General features: G+C 43.1%; 1 protein-coding gene across 16 annotated transcripts in view; it reads left to right on the forward strand.

The window, feature by feature from the left end:
• Positions 1-19,834, forward strand: part of add3a (adducin 3 (gamma) a) — a 108,555-nt gene that overhangs the window by 78,406 nt on the left and 10,315 nt on the right. For all 16 annotated transcript variants that reach the window (XM_085803250.1, XM_085803540.1, XM_085804048.1 and 13 more), the window contains 10 exons: positions 4,018-4,156; positions 5,851-6,002; positions 6,206-6,286; positions 11,729-11,878; positions 12,284-12,427; positions 13,984-14,082; positions 15,350-15,526; positions 17,065-17,319; positions 18,717-18,821; positions 19,036-19,122. In XM_085803250.1, coding sequence (XP_085659376.1) covers positions 4,018-4,156; positions 5,851-6,002; positions 6,206-6,286; positions 11,729-11,878; positions 12,284-12,427; positions 13,984-14,082; positions 15,350-15,526; positions 17,065-17,319; positions 18,717-18,821; positions 19,036-19,122 — 1,389 coding nt within the window. The remainder of the gene's footprint in view (positions 1-4,017; positions 4,157-5,850; positions 6,003-6,205; positions 6,287-11,728; positions 11,879-12,283; positions 12,428-13,983; positions 14,083-15,349; positions 15,527-17,064; positions 17,320-18,716; positions 18,822-19,035; positions 19,123-19,834) is intronic.

Raw genomic sequence — 19,834 nt, forward strand, 5'->3', positions numbered from 1 at the left:
CGTTAAAGGGATAGTAGCATTTTTTTTAAAGTGGGGTTGTATGATCTACAAATAGCCCCTAAGTACTTTAATTGTAGTAGAAGACTCTCTGCACTCCTCCCGTTAGCAACGCCAGCCCATAATAGCCCTGCCCAGAGATTTACAACATACATTGTTGTGAACAGACCCAAAGAAACAGCCTATTTTCACGGCCTAAAAGAGGTTTTACCTGAAAAAAAAAACACAGTTCCATTGTTCGCTATAATATAATTTTTTCTAGTTTCCTTCAAAGTGCAGGAAAAACACAGTTTTTATTTGCAGCTAACCAACTGCTGATCGTTGGGCGCTAACTCTGGGCGGAGGGATACGTGAGTTGGTTAGGTCCAAATAAAAACTGTGTTTTTCCTGCACTTTGAGGGTCTGGAAAAAATTATATTATAGTGAACAATGGAACTGTGGTTTTTTTTCAGGTAAAACCTCTTTTAGGCCGTGAAAATAGGCCGTTTCTTTGGGTCTGTTCACAACACTGTATGTTGTAAATCTCTGGGCAGGGCTATTATGGGCTGGCGTTGCTAACGGGAGGAGTGCAGAGAGTCTTCTACTGCAATTAAAGTACTTAGGGGCTATTTGTAGATCATACAACCTCACTTAAAAAAAATACTACCCCTTTAACTCTTACTGCTTTCATAGCATTGTTGCTGTTGTTAGTGAAAAAGCTAGAATAACCCAGCTACCCAGCACCAAATGCCGGTACTGGTGACACAGTGAAGTGTCTGACTGCAGATACAGCCCTCAGCTGTAAGTGAAAACCAAAAGATAATCAAGCTAGAGAGTAAATATTGGTTGACTTCAAATTAATGCTAATGATGTTTTGTGTCCACTGGTTGTGTAAATAGGCAACTAATAGCTAACAAGGTTGCTTTATTTACGCAAATATGTCAGTGTTGCATGTAGTAACTCTGACCTCGAGGGGGAAAAGAAATAGGTTGAGACCTGATGGGACCTTGTTCATGTCGGTTGTCATTTGGTGACAGAAACCAGCGTCAGGCCAGCTGACCATGTCAGGCTCAGGGAAATCCTGACCTGGTAGAGTCCCACAGAATCCTCCTGGGCCCCGCCTCCGTTCCACTGTGTCTGTGTGTGTGTGATGACCCAACAGTCTCTGAGGCACAAACATCCACAACAACAGCACCAACAAATGAAAAACAACAAAAAAACCCTGACCCACCACCATCAGACATCCGCAACAGACCAGTTGCCAGAGCAACCTCGCCGTTAGCGGTGTAGGAATGTCTGGCTGGTGTTCAGAACCAGCGCTACACCGGGGGCTGTATGTGTCCTGACACGGAGGGTGGGGGGAGAGAGGGGCGGGGGGTTAGTGGTTGGGGTTGCTCCAGTTTGAACACCCCCCCCCCACATGGGCATAAAACCAAAGGACTCAACTCCATTTGTGAAACAGTGTCCCATGGGATGACTCAGGGGACGTGGGGGGCAGAGACGAGGGGAAGTTAAGTGTCAGATGCCTGTGTGCAGAGACACAGCTCTGGCATGAAGTAAAGGCATGAATATTCAATGTTGCCCTGTTAGTGTCATCACATGGAAACCGTGTCATGGCCTATTTTAGATTCCCACCAGGAAGTTGAAGCACCCAGCCTGTTAGAAAGTGTTAAAGGGATAGTTCACCCAAAATTCAAATTTCACTCATTATCTACTCACCCTCATGTTGACTAAGAGCTGTGAGAATTTTCAGAGTCCTCCGTTCCTTCTCTGAGTTACGGGGGGGGTCCGTGCAGCAGTATTTGTTCATATAATGGTTGTCAATGGATACCAACTTTCTTCGTCCAAAAAGACACACCAAAAAACATCCAAATACCTCCATACTGCTCATGTGTAATGTCCCTCTTGTATTGAAGCCCCGACATGAGAAATTGTTCTGAAAAAAATTAAATAAGTCTATATTTTAAGCTTGTTTATAGCGGAAGCTCCCAGTGTCTCAGTTCACTGCTCTTCCTGTGTCAGTGCAAATCTCGCGTGATTTGCACTGACCGGCGGAACAATTTCTCATGTCGGGGCTTCAATACCAGAGGGACATTACAGACGAGCAGTATGGAGGTATTTGGATGTTTTTTGGTGTGTCTTTTTGGACGAAGAAAGTTGATATCCATTGACAACCATTATATGGACAAATACTGCTGCACAAACCCCCCCCCCTCCCGTAACTCAGAGAAGGAATGGAGGACTCTGAAACTTCTCACAGCTCTTAGTTGACATGAGGGTGAGTAGATAATGAGTGAAATTTGAATTTTGGGTGAACTATCCCTTTAGCTCTGGCAACTTGATGAAGTGAAGCTGGGTTTCAGCTAAGACGAGGATTTGATTCTTTAAAGTGTAGTGAAAGATGAAAGATAAAAAAAGAGGGACCAGATGGTGAAGACATCATTAAAATGTCCAGGAAAAAATATTGTCAACATTCAACTGTGAGTGAAGCAAAAGAAAGTCTCAGTCGGATGATTCATACAGACTTAAATTAGCACAAAAAAAGAAGAGAAAACTAAATGTGCTGAGACTCTGAAGCAGCCTGTGCTGATCAGTCCTGGACATCAGTCATTGTTTTGCAGCTAAGGTTTCATTTCATGTGCAGGCAGTAAGTACACATGAGTAATGGGTTGGCGGGTCTTTGTTATTACCATGGGACTTTAAAGACTTTTAACGTTATTATGAATCACAGCACAAGATATATTAAACAAGCGACAACCACAGCAATAACGCTTCTCCTTCATGCTGTGTTGCCTTTGCAAACAGAGATGAGCATATGTGTGGTCAAAGGACATGTTGTAGGAATACAGAATGATGCAGAGGAGGAAACCTCAGCTTTCATGTCTTAGCCGAAGGAGAAGATGAAAAGCAGAAAACAGAAAAGGCTCAGGGCTGAGGTTGTGGTCTTTTCTTGCATCTTTTCCTGTCACTGCTCCTATCAATTAAAGGCTCAGTATGACCCCAGCTTTAATTACTTTAGCCGGTAGAGAAAGGTGAGTGTGCCCCCTGAGAGGTTAACAACCTTATTAAGATTATCAGGAGCTGTCCATACAGTATTACCGCAGCTGCTGCAGCCCGGCTCGGACTGGAGCTCTATGAATACAACATAGTTGCAGCAATTAGACAGGTCCGTGCTGAGAGTCCTTGATGCTGTATGTAAACTGAGAAGTCATGTGATTTCCATTTGAACATTTGATTTATGAGCTGCTTCAAGACGAGGAGCATTTTACTCTGCAGGAAGTGAGAATAATAAATCACACAGTATTTGATATGATGTAATGCATCCAGCTGTGTGTGTACATCTGGTCTTGCATAAGAGCATGTTAGCATGTAGCTATTGTATTGTGTCTGCGGACTGAGCCGATGACTGAGGTCTGGGCCTGAGGATTAGCCACACACTCTCTCCCAGTCACTTCAAGTAGCCAATCATGATGCAGACTGCGAGCTAGTCAGACAGCCAGTCCTGACTCAGCTTCTTGTGCTGACAGCCTATCGTGGTCCGGCTTCATGGAGCCCTTTAAGGACGATTCAGATTGACACCCGGGGAACATGTCTAATCTGTGATTAACACGTCTCTTTACTCCCACTCCTCCTGTCTCTCTGGATGTTCCCACATCTTTATACTCATGTCATCCACTTGTCACCACAAATCCCTTGCCCTCAACAGCCCCCCTACTCTTATCTCTCTCACCATCATCTCTCATCCTTTTACATGTGAGTTCAAGAGAGTTGAAGTTAAAGTTTACTAATGCCTAGCTCTCAAAGGCTTGATCTTCATGTATGGCACACAGATGTTGATGGTTTTCAGGCTTGAGAACATTCTTTAAACACCATAAAATGGATAATATACTGCACTTCTTGGTCTTGACAAAACTGCTTTGCTTTCCCAGGGCATTGTGGGAAATCCAAGGGTTGTAGTTGTAGTTTCTGACACGTTGTCAGTCTCAGTGTCATGTTATTTTCTCTGTCTTAACTCTCTGACTCTGTCGTCCTTTCCCTCAGGCCTTCAAAGAAGAGTTGGAGAGTCTGATCCAGGAGCAGCAGCGGAAGGGAAACAACCCCACCGGCCTGCTTGCGCTCAGACAGATCGCTGACTTCTTCATGGCCAGCTCAGTGGCGGGCTTCAACACCTCCCCCCTCAGTGAGTACACGCAGTGCTGGCTAGAGCCCGTTACCCCCGGCGACCAGACACTGACATTTAGCAGGACATGCCACCCTTGCCCAGGGTGTAGCCACTTTGAACTGTGCTGAAAAACAAAAAAGAGAGGAGTTCCATGTGCAAACTTGAGCTTGGTGCACTTAAGGGCATAAATACCCTAAGACGACCCAAACCCGAACTCCGGAAGAGCCGTGCATTTTTCTCTAGGTTTTGATCCTCCGTGAATCCTGTCCAGGAGTCCATATGTGAAGTCTGCTTCCAATCAGAGCGCTGGAATGCACAGCTAATACTGAATTACATGTCAGAGGCAATATGGCAGTTCAGTGCAGCTATTTCTTTAGATACTCACTGATCAGGCCTAACGAGGTGTGGCAGTAAACACATTTTCAAAGGATGAAGTGTTGCTAACAACATCTCGGTGTGTTCATTAATAATCTGTTTGATATGAAGCCAAATGTGTCCGATATAGTACTTCATTAGATACAAATCCAGATGTTGCACAGGGGTCTGTGTGGTAATCACTGATTCTACGAGGAGTCCCAGTGTAACTGAAACACACATCATGAAGCCTAACCTCTGCTCCCATGGGGGCTCTCAATTAAATCAATAACAACAGATGGAGTTGGATAACATCATGAATAGTATCGTGGGAGTTGTTGTCTTCACCGCCGTGACCACAAGCTCAGATTCCAGTTTGGATTCCTTCAGTGTCAGTTGTTCAGGAAATCAGTCAGACTATAACCGGTGAAACACAGATTTCACAGTTAAAGGGATAAAAAAATAAATAAATTCAAATTTCACTCATTATCTACTCACCCTCATGTGGACTAAGGGCTGGGAGAAGCTTCAGAGTCCTCCGTGCCTTCTCGGAGTTACGGGGGGGTCCGTGCAGCAGTATTTGTCCATATAATGGTTGTGAACGGAGCTCACTTTTCTTCGTCCAAAAAGACACACCAAAAAACATCCAAATACCTCCATGCTGCTCATGTGTAATGTCCCTCTTGTATTGAAGCCCCGACATGAGAAATTGTTAAATAAGTCTATATTTTAAGCTTGTTTGTAGCGGAAGCTCCCAGTGTCTCAGTTCACTGCTCTTCCTGTGACCGGCGGAACAATTTCTCATGTCGGGGCTTCAATACAAGAGGGACATTACAGACGAGCACTATGGAGGTATTTGGATGTTCTTTGGTGTGTCTTTTTGGACGAAGAAAAGTGAGCACCATTCACAACCATTATATGGACAAATACTGCTGCACGGAGCCCCCTGTAACTCAGAGAAGGAACGGAGGACTGAGTGAAATTTGAATTTTGGGTGAACTATCCCTTTAAAGTCAGTGTTTCGACATGAGATGTCGGGGGAGGGACGGGAGTTGAGCCCGTTGCTACACTTTGGTTCATAAGTTATCAGAATCAAAACCAACATTCACACGTTTTCTTCCTCTTTTTTTTTACCAGCAGCTGAGTTTTCCTCCTCTGCATCACACACATACTTATACATCACTTAGGTGAATTACAGGCCATGAAACAGAATGGTTAACCAACACCTGGGATAATGTAATTACACAACTCAAAAACACATAGGACTAGTCTCATATAGATATAAACACTACATTTTTAAGTGTTATCAGTTTTTACCTCTCATTTGTACTCTGCTCCTTCTTCCTAACTTTTCCCAGGTTTGGGGATGGTCACACCCATCAACGACATGTACGGAGTAGAATCCAGCACCATGGTGAAAGGAGAGAAGCTCACACGCTGTAAACTTGCCAGCCTCTACAGACTGGTAGACCTGTTCAGCTGGGCGCACTTTGCCAACTCTTACATCACAGTAAGTCATCAAAGGATTAAAGAGTGTTGACAGCTGAGATTTATGAAAACATAGTTGGAGGATATGTTGATTGATTCAAGATTCACAGGTAGTTTTAATATTTGTTTATTGTTCCTGTTGATCCTCACCTGCATCAGTTGCTATTTTGCTTGAATCTGAAATTCCATCACAGAAAGACGTGATTTGACCTTTTCATCTCTTAGGGCCGGGTCAGTAAAGAGCAAGACCACATCCTCATCATCCCCAGAGGTCTGTCATTCGCCGAGGCATCTGCATCAAACCTGGTAAGAAAAACCCAGCTGCTGTGGACCACTGCCAGTGATACTTACCATTAGAAATGTAATTTTATTAAGGCAGGACAACAAAGACATTTGCAGATAAAGTGAAGTAATTTCACTTGACTGGATAGAAAAATATCATCATTTCATTTAGGTTAAAGTTCTAACAAGTGAAATTCAGAATTGGGAAATAAAGAAAAATGAGACTGACATTTTAATTTCGTTTCATCTTGGTCCAACCTGAGAATTGAAACACAAAGAAGCACACAGACCTTTTAGAAATGGATTTTCTTGCTTGGCTTGGTAAGGTTGAAACAAATGAAATGGCTTTTAATGTCCGTCTGTGTCAGTGTCCTTGTTTGCCAACAGCAGCACTCGGTGTATTAAGGTTTTGGCCTTCAGAGGAGAGTGCTAATGCTCGTCCACTTTACTTAATCAGCCATCTACTTCCTTCACTTTACTTCCTTGAATTGAATACAGGATACATGAAGCATCAGAATACAACAACTCTCCCTTTCTCTTTGTCTCTGTACATGGTATTTCACATGTATTGACATTAGTCTGACTGCACCGTACCTGCTCTCTGCTTTCTGCTTCCCTGAAACAAGTCAGCAAATAGTGTGGGTGGCTCAGGTTGTTTGTCTCTCTAGTTTCGGTTCAAAGAGTGCACATGTTGTCACAATGCTGAGCATACCGTGCCGGTAGATATCTAATTATTTGTTGCCAGCCCAGATTTGTCTGCTTCAAACTCAGTTTCTATATGTTTGTTTGTTTTCCCCTTTCATTTGGTCATTTTATTTAATTTTCACCCAAATGTCAATTTCTGCTTATTCTAATTTGTCATATTCAAAAATATGAAAAGATCAAATCAATATGTTTTTTTTTTACATGTATCAAGATTGAACAGTTTCAGAACCATGTCATAAATAGTATAAGAAATACACAAAATAACAATATGTGTATGTTAGTAACAACATAAAACTGAGACATGTGCTAAGTATGATTGACCAGCCACATACATATATACGGCTCCGTTTCCAATAGCACAAAGTGCATCAATATTATTCTGTTCATCAAGCCAGCATGTGTGTTTTTAGGTATGATCCATGAAATCAGAGATGGAAAAATGAAAAACATGAAATGGCACTAAAGATAATACAACATTTCCCTGTGTATTAATTGAATGTTCTTCATGCTTTTCATTGATATTTGATATTGAAGCATTTTTATTTTCACCCACTGGTAACTCTGGTGCTGTATTACAAAGGTTTACATGAAAGTCTTTTCAAATTTATATCATGTATTCATATCTAATCAAATATTCCTATTTCCGATATGGTCTTTTTCTCATTTCTGGTCCGTTTGCCTTGGTTTCCATCTGTCACATTTCTGTCCTCGGCACCTGTGCAAACACACATACAGTACATACACACCTGTGCTGCAGGTGTTGGTCTGATACTGCTGCAGTAGCTAAACTGTGGACAGATTTCACTGTTCGACAGGTGCCTGATAACAAAATGTGTTCCTAACTTTTATCATAGGGAACATAGCTTCTTTCATAAGTTACAATACAAACAGAAAACTCCCCCCAAAAGGGAAAATAAAGAGCAGAAAACCTAATGTCTGGCAAAAAAGCATAAACAACTATGGCAATACTGTAAATCCAAACAGCTTTTATCATGGGTACATAAACATAATTGCTACATTTCTAGCTTTTAATATTTATTTGTTCAACAACTTCTCTCAAGTTTACTACCATAAAAAAACATAATTTCAGTGGTTAGCTGCCTCTTATTCTCTATTTTAATGTCAGACACAAGCACTGTAACATGGTTCACTCAACATCTGTATGAAGTATAAAATGCTGTTACCACTGAACTCTGAAATCTTTTAGCTATCTTACTGAAGCACCTTGTGTCGATGGGGATGGTCTAAATACTACAGACTATGTTCAGCTGTTAAAGCTAAAATGCACAGCACTAGTCTTTAAAACATAGTCAAACACACTGTAGCCCCAGGGTAAAGCTCAAAGTGAAGCTTTGCTTACGGAAACTTAAAGTACAAATTATGCAACAGATGTCAAACAGATACAGGGTCATCATTAGACATGTAAAGCAACATTATCTAAAACTGAGCATTTACATTTTTGCATCTAGGCCATGTCTTTTCTCTGTTGTGGCGTAAGTAATGACCACTATGCTGCAGTTGCTGAGAGAATGTAGTTCATGTAGATCTTTTACATCTCTCTGAATGTGTTTTAATGTCTGTCTGTCTGTCAGTGCTGTGTTTCCCTGCTTCTCTCTTCCTCTTCCTCTTCCCACAGCCTGTTGTGTTTGAGTGCTCTCTGTAGTTACTGTACATGGCTGAGGCGGGGCCAGTGTTTAGAGAAGCAAACAGATTGATTAAGAGTCATCCAGAATAAAGAGCATTCAAGGTTGTGCTGGGGTCGGCTGGGTGGGGGCTTGAGCATCAGAGGAAAGCCTGTAGTGCAGTTAGCTTTGGTCAGTTTCCATCTGCCTCTCCCTCTCTGCGTCTGCGTTGGAGCTCTGAGGTGAAGGTGGGGTCGTTTGAGTTCAATCCATCTCTGTGCTTGTGCTTTTGTTTGGTTTCAATTTAATTTGATGTCACTGCAGACTTTCACAGAGTTTATGGCTCTGAATAATCTGAGGAGTGACAGAGACTGACTGTGTGTCAGAAGTTCAGAAGTCAAGCTGTTCGATGTGAATTATCCCTGAAGGAATTCAGAGATTTCATGTTCCAGGTTTCAGCTGCCAACAGACCTTCCTCAGGCCCCACTCGCCTCCCCAATTTACGCTGGGCTTTTTTTAAACAATTCTTATCACTTACTTGACATCTGAGCCACATTTCAGATTCTTCCTGACACGTCCTTTGGCATGTTCCTCAGACGGGCCCCTCAGCTGTAGGGCTGTTTGACAGACAGGCTGCTGCAGGGGGGGGGCAGCAGGTTTTTGAAGGACGTGACAGGGTGAACCGACACTGTACTGGACATGTGATGTAACCCAATCAATGCTCGATCATCTGACAGCTGGCTGTGACAAAGATGGCGGTAGTTAGTAACGCTCGGCCGGTGCCATTCACTTCCCTCTGCTGAGCCAACGATCAATAGACAAGTCATTCATCTGTTAAAAGGCCCAGACATGTCTGAGGATTTTCAGCCTGAGTTCACCCAGAGATCATCAACAAGTTGTGAGCCGAGCCCCGCCCCTTTTTATCACTGTTTTCAATACTCTGTGGAAAGAATTTTTGCTCTGGCTCGTTCCGTGTTGTGTTCAGTGCTCATTTGGAGGTCCATGGGAGGTTAGAGCCAGTTATCCCAGGCAGCTGACATCGGGTGAGGGCGGGGTGCACCACCACCACCAACAACACACACACACTCACATTCAGACCTACGGGCTGTTTAGAGTCACCAGTCAACCTAGTAGTGCACACATCTTTGGAACGTGGAAGCTGGAGAACCAGGAAGAACATGCAAACTACCCCGTGCTGCTGATTCTGAGGTGTCAACAAATAATACGTTTGTGGTGTTTCAGGAAGGAAACTGTTGTTTTGAATATTAAAGCAGAAGTAAGTGATATATTTGTGTTAATATAAGTCTTAAATAGTTGTATCTTCCGACAGCAATCACTTACATAGAGTGTTTGGACCGAAACACGGGTCTGTCAGTCACTCTGCTCTGCTCTGAGCCGAAGAGAAAACATTTATCGTATCCTACAGTTTTATCCAATGAGGAGAGAGAACGGCATGCAGGGCTGTGTGTGCAGCCAAGGAACGCCGTGAATGTGGCGACGTAGGGACGAGGACTGTTATGGTGCGTTCAAGGAAACTCGTAACTCGTGTTTTTCCGACCTGTGAAGTTGTACCAGTTCGATCTGGTACGAGTTCACGGGTCAGAAGTTACGAGTGGCCGTTTTAGTGACTTTCACAGGTAAAACAGGTCGGAGAAACACGAGTGGGTTGCCTGAAACGCTACAAAGTCGTAAGTTGTGACTTGAAGCTGTAATTTACGGTTTCAAAAGCCTGCCTGGAACGCAGCATTAGCCAAAACGACCGGATCGCTTACTTCTGCTTTAAGTGGTCAGAACAAAATCTGATGCTAAATCCTAACCATAATAAAACTGAGGATTGGCAGAGTGTAAGTAACCATGTGATTTAAATTTTGTTAATCATTATTCTGGACTTAAAATCAAGTTTGTCATGTATATGTAAATGTTTCTGTATAAAATGACAATTAACAAAAAAAGGGAAATCAATAAGTATAAAAATCTATTAGCTTCCCTTCAGGAAAGGACCTTTTTAACTGACATTGATGAGATTCAGAGATGTTAAGAGGAAAGGCACTAAATTGCAGTTTTTTATATTATATTTTATTATATATTATAGTATATTATTTATATTTAACCTAAATGAGTTTTTGCTGCACCAGTTATTTGGAATCTGCTTTAAAAGTTTCTCCTGGAACAGTTGGTCAGTTTGTCTCGAGGAGCAAAGCGCAGCAAAAATGCAGCAGCAGCAGCAGCAGCAGCAGCAGCAGCAGCAGCAGCACAGTACAGGCGCCACTGACCCGGGTGCATTTTATCAGCCTCAGACGACATGATGGATGCCCTTTCCTGTTGCGATAGCACACACTTGGACCCAGTATAGTGAAAGAGAAATGTGAGCTTGTAGGTTCTGGTTTGTATCACAGAACAACATGTGGTTACAGTGATGGCAATTTTGTACAAGGTCCGAGGCAAAGCTAGGATTTCTGTTTGTTATTAGATTTTTACTGCGCGGCCTGACATCTGCACTCGGTTTTGTTGTTGCTCTTCGCTCTGATTTTCTGCCTCGGTCTCTCTGTCCAGTTAACTGTCTCTTTCTTCTCATCCAGCTCTCTAGCTCTGTTTCCCTCTGTGGCTCTTCCCTCCTGTCATGTAATCTAATAACTCCTAACTGGCTGGTAATGAAGTTGGCGTAGTAAAGGACATGATGTCCACTCTATGACTACATTATGTTTCCTGGTAATGTTCCAATTCATTTCCTGCAGAGGGGTGGACAGAGAGAAGGAATCATTGATAATGTGATTTCCATCATCACGTGCATTGGTTTTGAGTTATAATAATGTCTTCCTAGGTGACGTTGGAGGGTTACTGTATTATCTGTGTGTGTCTTTAAGGATGTGGATGTGGTTATGTGTCAGTCTCTGGATGGGCTTTAATGCCTGGGTATATTTAATTACACTGATCCAGGCATGGTTAGTTTTAGCTCTCAGGAGAGCTGTCTGAATGATGCTGCTGTCAAACTTTCAACAAGCTTCAACAGCTTTTGTTTGAGTGTCTTTGCAGCATTTTAGAAAAAAAAGAGGTTAGAGGAAAAAAAAACAGCCCCAGATCCAAATCAGAAATCCTTGAAGCGTCCACTGACTTCAGTCTCCTCTCTTGGTTTCCCCAGGTGAAGGTCAACATCCTCGGGGATGTGATCGAGCAGGGCTCCACCAACCTGAGGATCGACCCCGCGGGGTTCAGCCCCCACGCTGCCATCTACTCCATGCGTCCAGACATACGCTGCATCATACATGTGCACACTCCTGCCACGGCTGCTGTAAGTTCAGCTCACACAAGGCAGCAGGGCTCAGAGCTGTGAACAGTCACCACCCTGATGAAGCTGAGGCTCCTTTTTTGATTGCTGATCCTCATGTCAGATATTGCATTTTGAGATGAGCTCTTTCAGGGAGGTGTTGAAATTTGATTGGTGCCATTATATCACCGAAATAGACTTTGACATCACTACTGAAAGGGAATACTCATCCATAAATAGACACTGTCATGGGAAGTGTTTCAATAAAATTCCTTATGACAACAAAGAGGCTTGTCTCTGCATCATCAGAGAAGTGCAGCTTTCAAAGAAACAACCGAGAGAAATGTCAGCTGCAGACTCAGCATGAATGAATGAAACGGTTGGAATACATTTCTTATCTCTCACGTCTCACCTCTCTGGTACTTCTAGGTGTCATCTATGAAGTGTGGCATCCTGCCCATTTCCCAGGAGGCGCTGATCCTGGGGGACATCGCCTACTACAACTACCAGGGCAGCCTGGACGACCAGGAGGAGCGCCGAGAGCTGCAGAAAGCCCTGGGACCAACAGCAAAGGTAAGAAAGTGCCGAGCGAGGTGTTCCTGCTCATCATTCTTAAAGGAACAGTCCAACATTCTTTCTTGTCAAACGCTAGATACAATGTTTGATACAATTGTAATAGCTGGATGCTCAATATGAAGCTACAGCTTTATCTGTGCATAGTGTACACAGGAGGAAACGGCAACAATCTGCACCTTAGTGCCTGTAAAAAACCTCAGAAGTCCATTTATACAAAAGCCAAAGTGTAAAAACAAGGAGTTACGTACTTGGATATTTCTTGGGTCGGCATGGTGACTTCTTTAAAGGGATAGTATCATTTTTTTTTTAAAGTGGGGTTGTATGATCTACAAATAGCCCCTAAGTACTTTAATTGCAGTAGAAGACTCTCTGCACTCCTCCCGTTAGCAACGCCAGCCCATAATAGCCCTGCCCAGAGATTTACAACATACAGTGTTGTGAACAGACCCAAAGAAACGGCCTATTTTCACGGCCTAAAAGAGGTTTTACCTGAAAAAAAATACACAGTTCCATTGTTCGCTATAATATAATTTTTTCCAGCCCTTCAAAGTGCAGGAAAAACACAGTTTTTATTTGGACCTAACCAACTCACGTATCCCTCCGCCCAGGGTTAGCGCCCGCCGATCAGCAGTTGGTTAGGAGGAGTTGGTTAGCGGTTGGTTTGGTTAGGAAAAAATTATATTATAGCGAACAATGGAACTGTGTATTTTTTTTCAGGTAAAACCTCTTTTAGGCCGTGAAAATAGGCCGCTTCTTTGGGTCTGTTCACAACACTGTATGTTGTAAATCTCTGGGCAGGGCTATTATGGGCTGGCGTTGCTAACGGGAGGAGTGCAGAGAGTCTTCTACTGCAATTAAAGTACTTAGGGGCTATTTGTAGATCATACAACCCCACTTTAAAAAAATGATTCTATCCCTTTAATATGAGATGGGTTGTTAGTTGAAGTATCAACAATAGCAATATCTTTTTTTATCCAAAAAGCTCAGGGTGTAGGCAAAACATATGAAAGGAAGTGAACCTTTCAGAACACTTATAGGACAATCGGGTCAATATTTGGAAGTAAAATGAATGAAGGTAAGGGTGCGCCCACATCTTGTCCTCACAGCTATGAAAGAAAAATGATCTAATTATCAGGGTGTGGTGTATTCTGAACAGGAAACAGTAGCAAGACAGTCAAACCAGCACATCCTGTTGAAATGTCTGTGCTGTGTTTGGGTTACCTTATTCACCTCCTTATTCTTACCCCTGCTCTGCATGTGCTTGGCCATGTGAGCTTCTTGCACTCGGCTTGTTCTGAGATCATCAGTGATGAGCAGAAAATTCAAGGAATTGAAGGGAATTTCCACCGGTCGGTCCGTGGCCAGGTTCTGCTGCTGCAATCAAGTGGCCCAGCCCTTGTTTATACAAGGAATCAGAAAAGTTTTGATGGTTACTTATTAAATAAAAGGCTTGCCACAAAGGTGTCCAGTTGTATCAAACACAAGTTCAACAAATAGGCCTCTTAGTTTCTTATCAGTGTTTCATGATGTGTGTGTGTGTGTGTGTGTTGTAGGTTTTGGTGCTGAGGAATCATGGCGTGGTTGCTCTTGGAGAGACCATTGAAGAGGCCTTTCACTACATCTACAATGCCCAGTACGCCTGTGAAATCCAGGTAGGCACACACACCACACACTCACACACTCACACACTTACACACCCAGCTGCTGCTGTTTTGGGCACCCAGCACATTCCAGCACCACTCACTCGTCCACATGAATCAAACTGCCGGGCGGCAGCTTGTCCTCTAAATCTAATCTCTCTGCAGCCGCTGTCACATTTCCCCACTCTGACTTTTTCAACAATGCCCTATAAGTCATAATCTCTTGCCATGTGGACAATGTTGGATAAACACAGTCCTACAAACAGGCTATTAGGAGCTTGATGAAGGGAGTAAAAGGCTGATGTGTTGTTGTTGACGTCGGTCCAAAAGCAGCATTTAGTGAGGGGTGTTGCTCTTCCCTTGTTTTATTGAGTCAGTTAAAAAGCTCAAAGGGGAAAAATGTTAGAGAGGTTTTCAGCAGGTCTAGATCAGAGGGGAGGCTGGCTGTTTATTCAGCAATTATCATTAGCTAATATTAATATTTCACATTCATTTTCAGTGTGTAATATTTGAACGTCTTAGCCAATAAGACAGTAACACAGGCTGTCATCTGTAGTCCAGGTTGTCATGTGAAGTATTCAATAGATTTGAAAAAGAAACAACAGTTGCAGCTACACCTGAACACAACATGGTGTCACCGAGTTAGAATAGTTATCTTGAAATAGAGTTAAAAATGAAATTTGGCATCACTGCAGATGAAGAGAATGATACTGAATGCAGTGTTTCTACCAGCAGAGAGATAGTTGACAGACTTTTCAACATGATACAGAATGAAACACATGAGCTGAGAGATGTTGGGACATTCACAGTGTGAAAGTGATTTCTCTGATGCCTCACTGTTGGATTCTTGTGTGTCTTTGTGTTTGACTTGTAAATACGGTGGGTTTTAGAGATGTTGTTGTGTCCCCCGCTGTAACAGGCATACCAAATCTCCTGATTGACTCTCCCCGGTCAAGCAAAAGAAAACATTAATCCATCCTGCAAAGCCCCAGCTTAATTTCTATAAATAAATCCCCCCCAACCATGTTTGTGTATGGCGTGTACTATATATTCCATGGTGCTGTGGTAGCTTTAGGTTGAGGGGTATTTCATTTAGGTTTTACAAACTGACGTCTTACTAGTGCCAGGATAATACTTCCCTCCTACATGTTGTCATCTTGGATGGATGGTCTGATGCCACAGATGTCTGATGATTCAAAAGGCCTTTGTGTGTATTGTGTTGTAAAGCCATCAGTCTGCATCACGTGCTTGTCCCACTGTCTTTGCTCTGTGGGTTTAGGTGAACGCCATCTCCTGTGCTGGCGGCGTAGACAACCTGATCGTGCTGGACCAGGAGAAATACAAATCCCGAGTGTTCGCCGTGGCCACAGCGCAGGCTGTCAACATGGGTGGCCAGTACAAGTGGAAGGTCGGGGAGCTGGAGTTTGAGTCTCTGATGAGGATGCTGGACAACCTGGTGAGACCACACACACAGAAAAAAACACAACATGTACACTGTATATCAGCTTCAGGCCCATTCAATGACAAAACATTACATAAACGCATAGCTGTTTTATCATTGTGCAAATAAATCATATAAAGATCAGGGCACTCACTATGCACATTGTAGCTTACTGACAGAACTGTGATTAACTACATGGTTTCACAGAGTTGCTTGACATTTATTTGTCCACCACTGATAAAAAACTATTAGTGATGCAATCTGTAGGTATTTTATAGGGCTGGTTTCAGACATTCCTCTGCTCAGTTTTACATTTCAGTCTGCTTCCATTGTGGATGGGCAGAGTTAGAAAAACAGCGCCACCTACAGAAATCTAAAAGTCACTTGCAGAAAATGAAATCAAAACAAAAATAGTGGGTGTTTGTTAAACTGGCAAATGTTATTTAAACAGACTGCAGATGGAGAGACTCATTTTTAAAAAGACACACTTTGTAACTAGGTGGTGAAGGATGAGAAGAGAAAGATTAAAAGTTAGTTTGCTCACCACCACAGAGAGCAGCTGCACCGCTTCAGTGTGGGGGGATTTCTCCTCTTTCTGTCTGAGCTTCTGATAGCCGTCTCTGTTTCTGTCTCCTCTTCTCACCTCTGTCTTCCTACACTTTCTATCTTTCTCCCTGTTTCCCTCTCTTCCCCCTCACTTCTTTTGCTGTCTCCCCTCTCCATGAATCATCGCTTCCCATCCGGCCGAGACTCTGAACAGCTTGCCTCTGTGCCTCCCCTCCTCTCTCCTCTCACACCTCATAAACATAGCATTTGTATCAGATAAGCTCTGGTTTTCCGTACCAGACCCAGACCCAGTGACGAGAACGACGCCGTGTCTCCTTTGACAGCGAGCACAGATACGCAGCAGCACGCTTCCTGCCGTGAATGTGCAGAAATGTGTGGATGTAAAGCAGGATTCTGCAGGAAAAGAGTAGACCAGCTCAGATGACTGCTTCCAGAAACATAAAAAAAGGGTGATGAATTCAAGTGGAAAGGTCAACTTTGACCGTGGAGCTGAAATGAAAACAGAGAGGAGAAAAAAGAAAGAGAACGGAACTCCGCTGTCAAATCGAGTGTGAGGAAAAATGTGTGAGAAACAAGTGGGACCATGTGAGAGGACAGCAACAGAGACGAGGAGAAGAGAAGAGAGAAGAAATGATGAGGATAAAGAGGAGAGAGAGAGGGTCAGGCAGGAAATGACTCTCAGTCCTCGGAGCTGCCAGAAACCATGTGGTCACAGCGCTCTTTCTGTCTTTCCTTTTCCATTTACTGAGCGTGAGACTGGCAGCTCAGCCAGCATCACAGGAAGGAACGGCCACAGAGCAGGACTCCTTTCTGTACGGCTAGAACATGAAAAATAGGATTTAAAATCACATGAGCTGCAATGAACTGAAGTTGTAACAGAAACATACAGCCTGTATAAACTAATGAATGAACTTCCTGTGAATTTTGATGGTTTTGTTTCCTTCAGGTTGACAAACAGTCAGTGTGATCTTGTTTTCCTGCCGTAGGGCTACAGGACAGGCTACGCCTACAGACATCCCATCATCCGGGAGAAGCCAAGGCACAAGAGCGAGGTGGAGATCCCCGCCACCGTCACGGCCTTCATGTTCGAGGAGGACGGGGACAGCGCCACGCGGCTGCCCTTCAAGTTCCTGCAGCAGCGGCAGCAGAGGGAGAAGACGCGCTGGCTCAACTCCCCTAACAGCTACACCAAGGTCAGCGTGGAGGGAGCAGAGGAGCGCTACAACAGCCGCACAACCACGGTGAGCTGTGTGTGTGTGTGTGTGTGTGTGTGTGTGTGTGTGTGTGTGTGTGTGTGTGTGTGTGTGTGTGTGTGTGTGTGTGTGAATGCGCCAAATGTTCATGATTCCTGTTTTTACTGGGATTTTCAGACAATTCCTGACATAAGGACATGAAACTCAGGTTTACATTCTTTTGAAAGTGTTAAAAGGATAGTTCACCCAAAATTGAAATTTCCCTAACCCTAACTCATTATCAATTCACCCTCATGTGGACTAAGGGCTGGGAGAAGTTTCAGAGTCCTCCGTGGCTTCTCTGAGTTACAGGGGGTCTCGGCGTAGCAGTGCATGTCCATATGACGGTTGCAAATGGATACCAACTGTCTTCGTAACAAAAAGACACACCAAAAAACATCCAAATACCTCCATGCTGCTCGTATGTAATGTCCCTCTTGTATTGAAGCCCCGAAATGCGAAATTATCCCCAAAAAAATGAAATAAGTCTATATTTCAAGCTTGTTTTGTAGCGGAAGCTCCTCTTCCCAGTTCGTCCAAATTTGACGAACCGGGAAGAGAAGCTTCCGCTAAAAAACAAGCTTTTTTTTTCGGGACAATTTCGCATTTCGGGGCTTCAATACAAGACGGACATTACATACGAGCAGCATGGAGGTATCTGGATGTTTTTTGGTGTGTCTTTTTGTTATGAAGACAGTTGGTATCCATTTGCAACCGTTACATGGACATGCACTGCTACGCCGAGACCCCCTGTAACTCAGAGAAGCCACGGAGGACTCTGAAACTTCTTGAGTAGATAATGAGTGAAATTTCAATTTTGGGTGAACTATCCCTTTAAAACATGGTGTCTATTTGTGCGTTACCATGTGAATTTGCATTCATGTAGTAAAGCTCAAAGTGTAGGCTACATCAAGGCCTAAAATGTCATCCAGTTGATGTGCAGTCTGTGTACAGTGCTGGGATGGATGCGTCCCTATCCCTAGTATTATAAACGTGGTACTAGATCGCCATCTACAGGCTGAATGATGTTATTTACCTCTGAGACATTGAGCTTGGTCACTTGACAGGGATTCAAACCTTTAGGATCTCTATAGTGATGTACTGACACCATGTCGGCCCCCTAGATTTTTTATCCCTGGTAATGGTGACTGTTCATTGTAACCCATGTGTTTATATTAGATTAAATATGTATATTAGTTAGATTGAAGGACAGATACTAGTACTAGTACTATCCAGCAGTACATAGAGGGTAAATGATGTCCTTGATTGATGCCTGTGTATACTGTGTATACTTGTAATAATAGCACAAATGTGATTAAATGCAATATTGAGGATACAGTTTTTATATATTCTTAAAGTGCACGTGAGTACTCAGTTTTGATCTCAGCTGTTTTCATCTTCTACAGTGGATGAAGGCAGAGGAGACAGGAACCCCCATCCGGATCGAGGACCCCAATCAGTTTGTCCCTCTCAACACAGACCCCAGTGAGGTGCTGCTGAAGAGGAACAAAGTGAGTCTGACTCCTCCCTTTCAATCAGCATCACACCCGACATGTAACAGTTGTAGCGGTTAGCGCACATGAGTTGCTTGATCATCATCACGGTGAGAGTCTGAAAGGGTTAATATTCTCATGTAAACGTAGTTTTAAATCATTAATCACTCAGAGTGGTTGTTGGTGTTTCCCACCTCCTGATAACATGGTTGTGTGTTTTCTCCTGCTACAGATCAGAGAGCAGAACCGGTTTGATGTGATGTCGTCAGGTCCTCGCTCCCAGCACCTGGCAGGCATCCCTGTTGATGAACCACGACGGGTGAGAATGAACCCTCAGTATGGATTCACATATGTACAGTACAATAGAAAAATACTGAATATCCAAACTGAGTAGAACTTCAGCAGCTAGAAGCTACCTCCGGTTTATTTGGTAACCAGGGTTCCATGACAAAAGTCTGAAGGAAACACAAAATAGCTGTTGATCATAATGCAGTTCAGACAGATCCAGACGTAACTGTCAGACTACAGTCAGATATTTATCTTGGTTTTGATGTATTTTATTAGTTTGTAAATTTCATAACACATATCCCAAAAAGGTCTGTTTACGGACGCATAGTCAAACCACCTGCTGTACTGAATAGTATCAGTAGTTTACTGAGCAGTAACGCAGTGTGTATTATCCTGGCTGATTAGATATCTGCTCATGTTGCAGTTTTGCTCAGGGTGACTGAACTTTGTGAAGTAGAATAAGGTGATGAAGTGTTGCCTATAAACAGCCACAGAGACATGAGATCTGAGGCCTGTATCATGCAGTAGGATTTGATATTATCAAAGTCTTCAGTCCCATACTAATTACCTGGGTAACTCGCCATGGTAAATCATAACCTGTCAACAGGTAAACTAACTAACTGAGTGAAAACTGAGTCATCATTCCTACAGGATCCTGTAGGGAACAAAAGACTTTACAATTGAGTGGTGAACAATAACACATAGTAGATATTTTTATGTTGAATTGTGTTTACTGTGTGAGT

The sequence above is a fragment of the Trachurus japonicus genome, chromosome 1 (assembly GCF_045865225.1).
Source record: "Trachurus japonicus isolate A0001 chromosome 1, Traja_1.0".
Taxonomy (NCBI): Eukaryota; Metazoa; Chordata; class Actinopteri; order Carangiformes; family Carangidae; genus Trachurus; species Trachurus japonicus.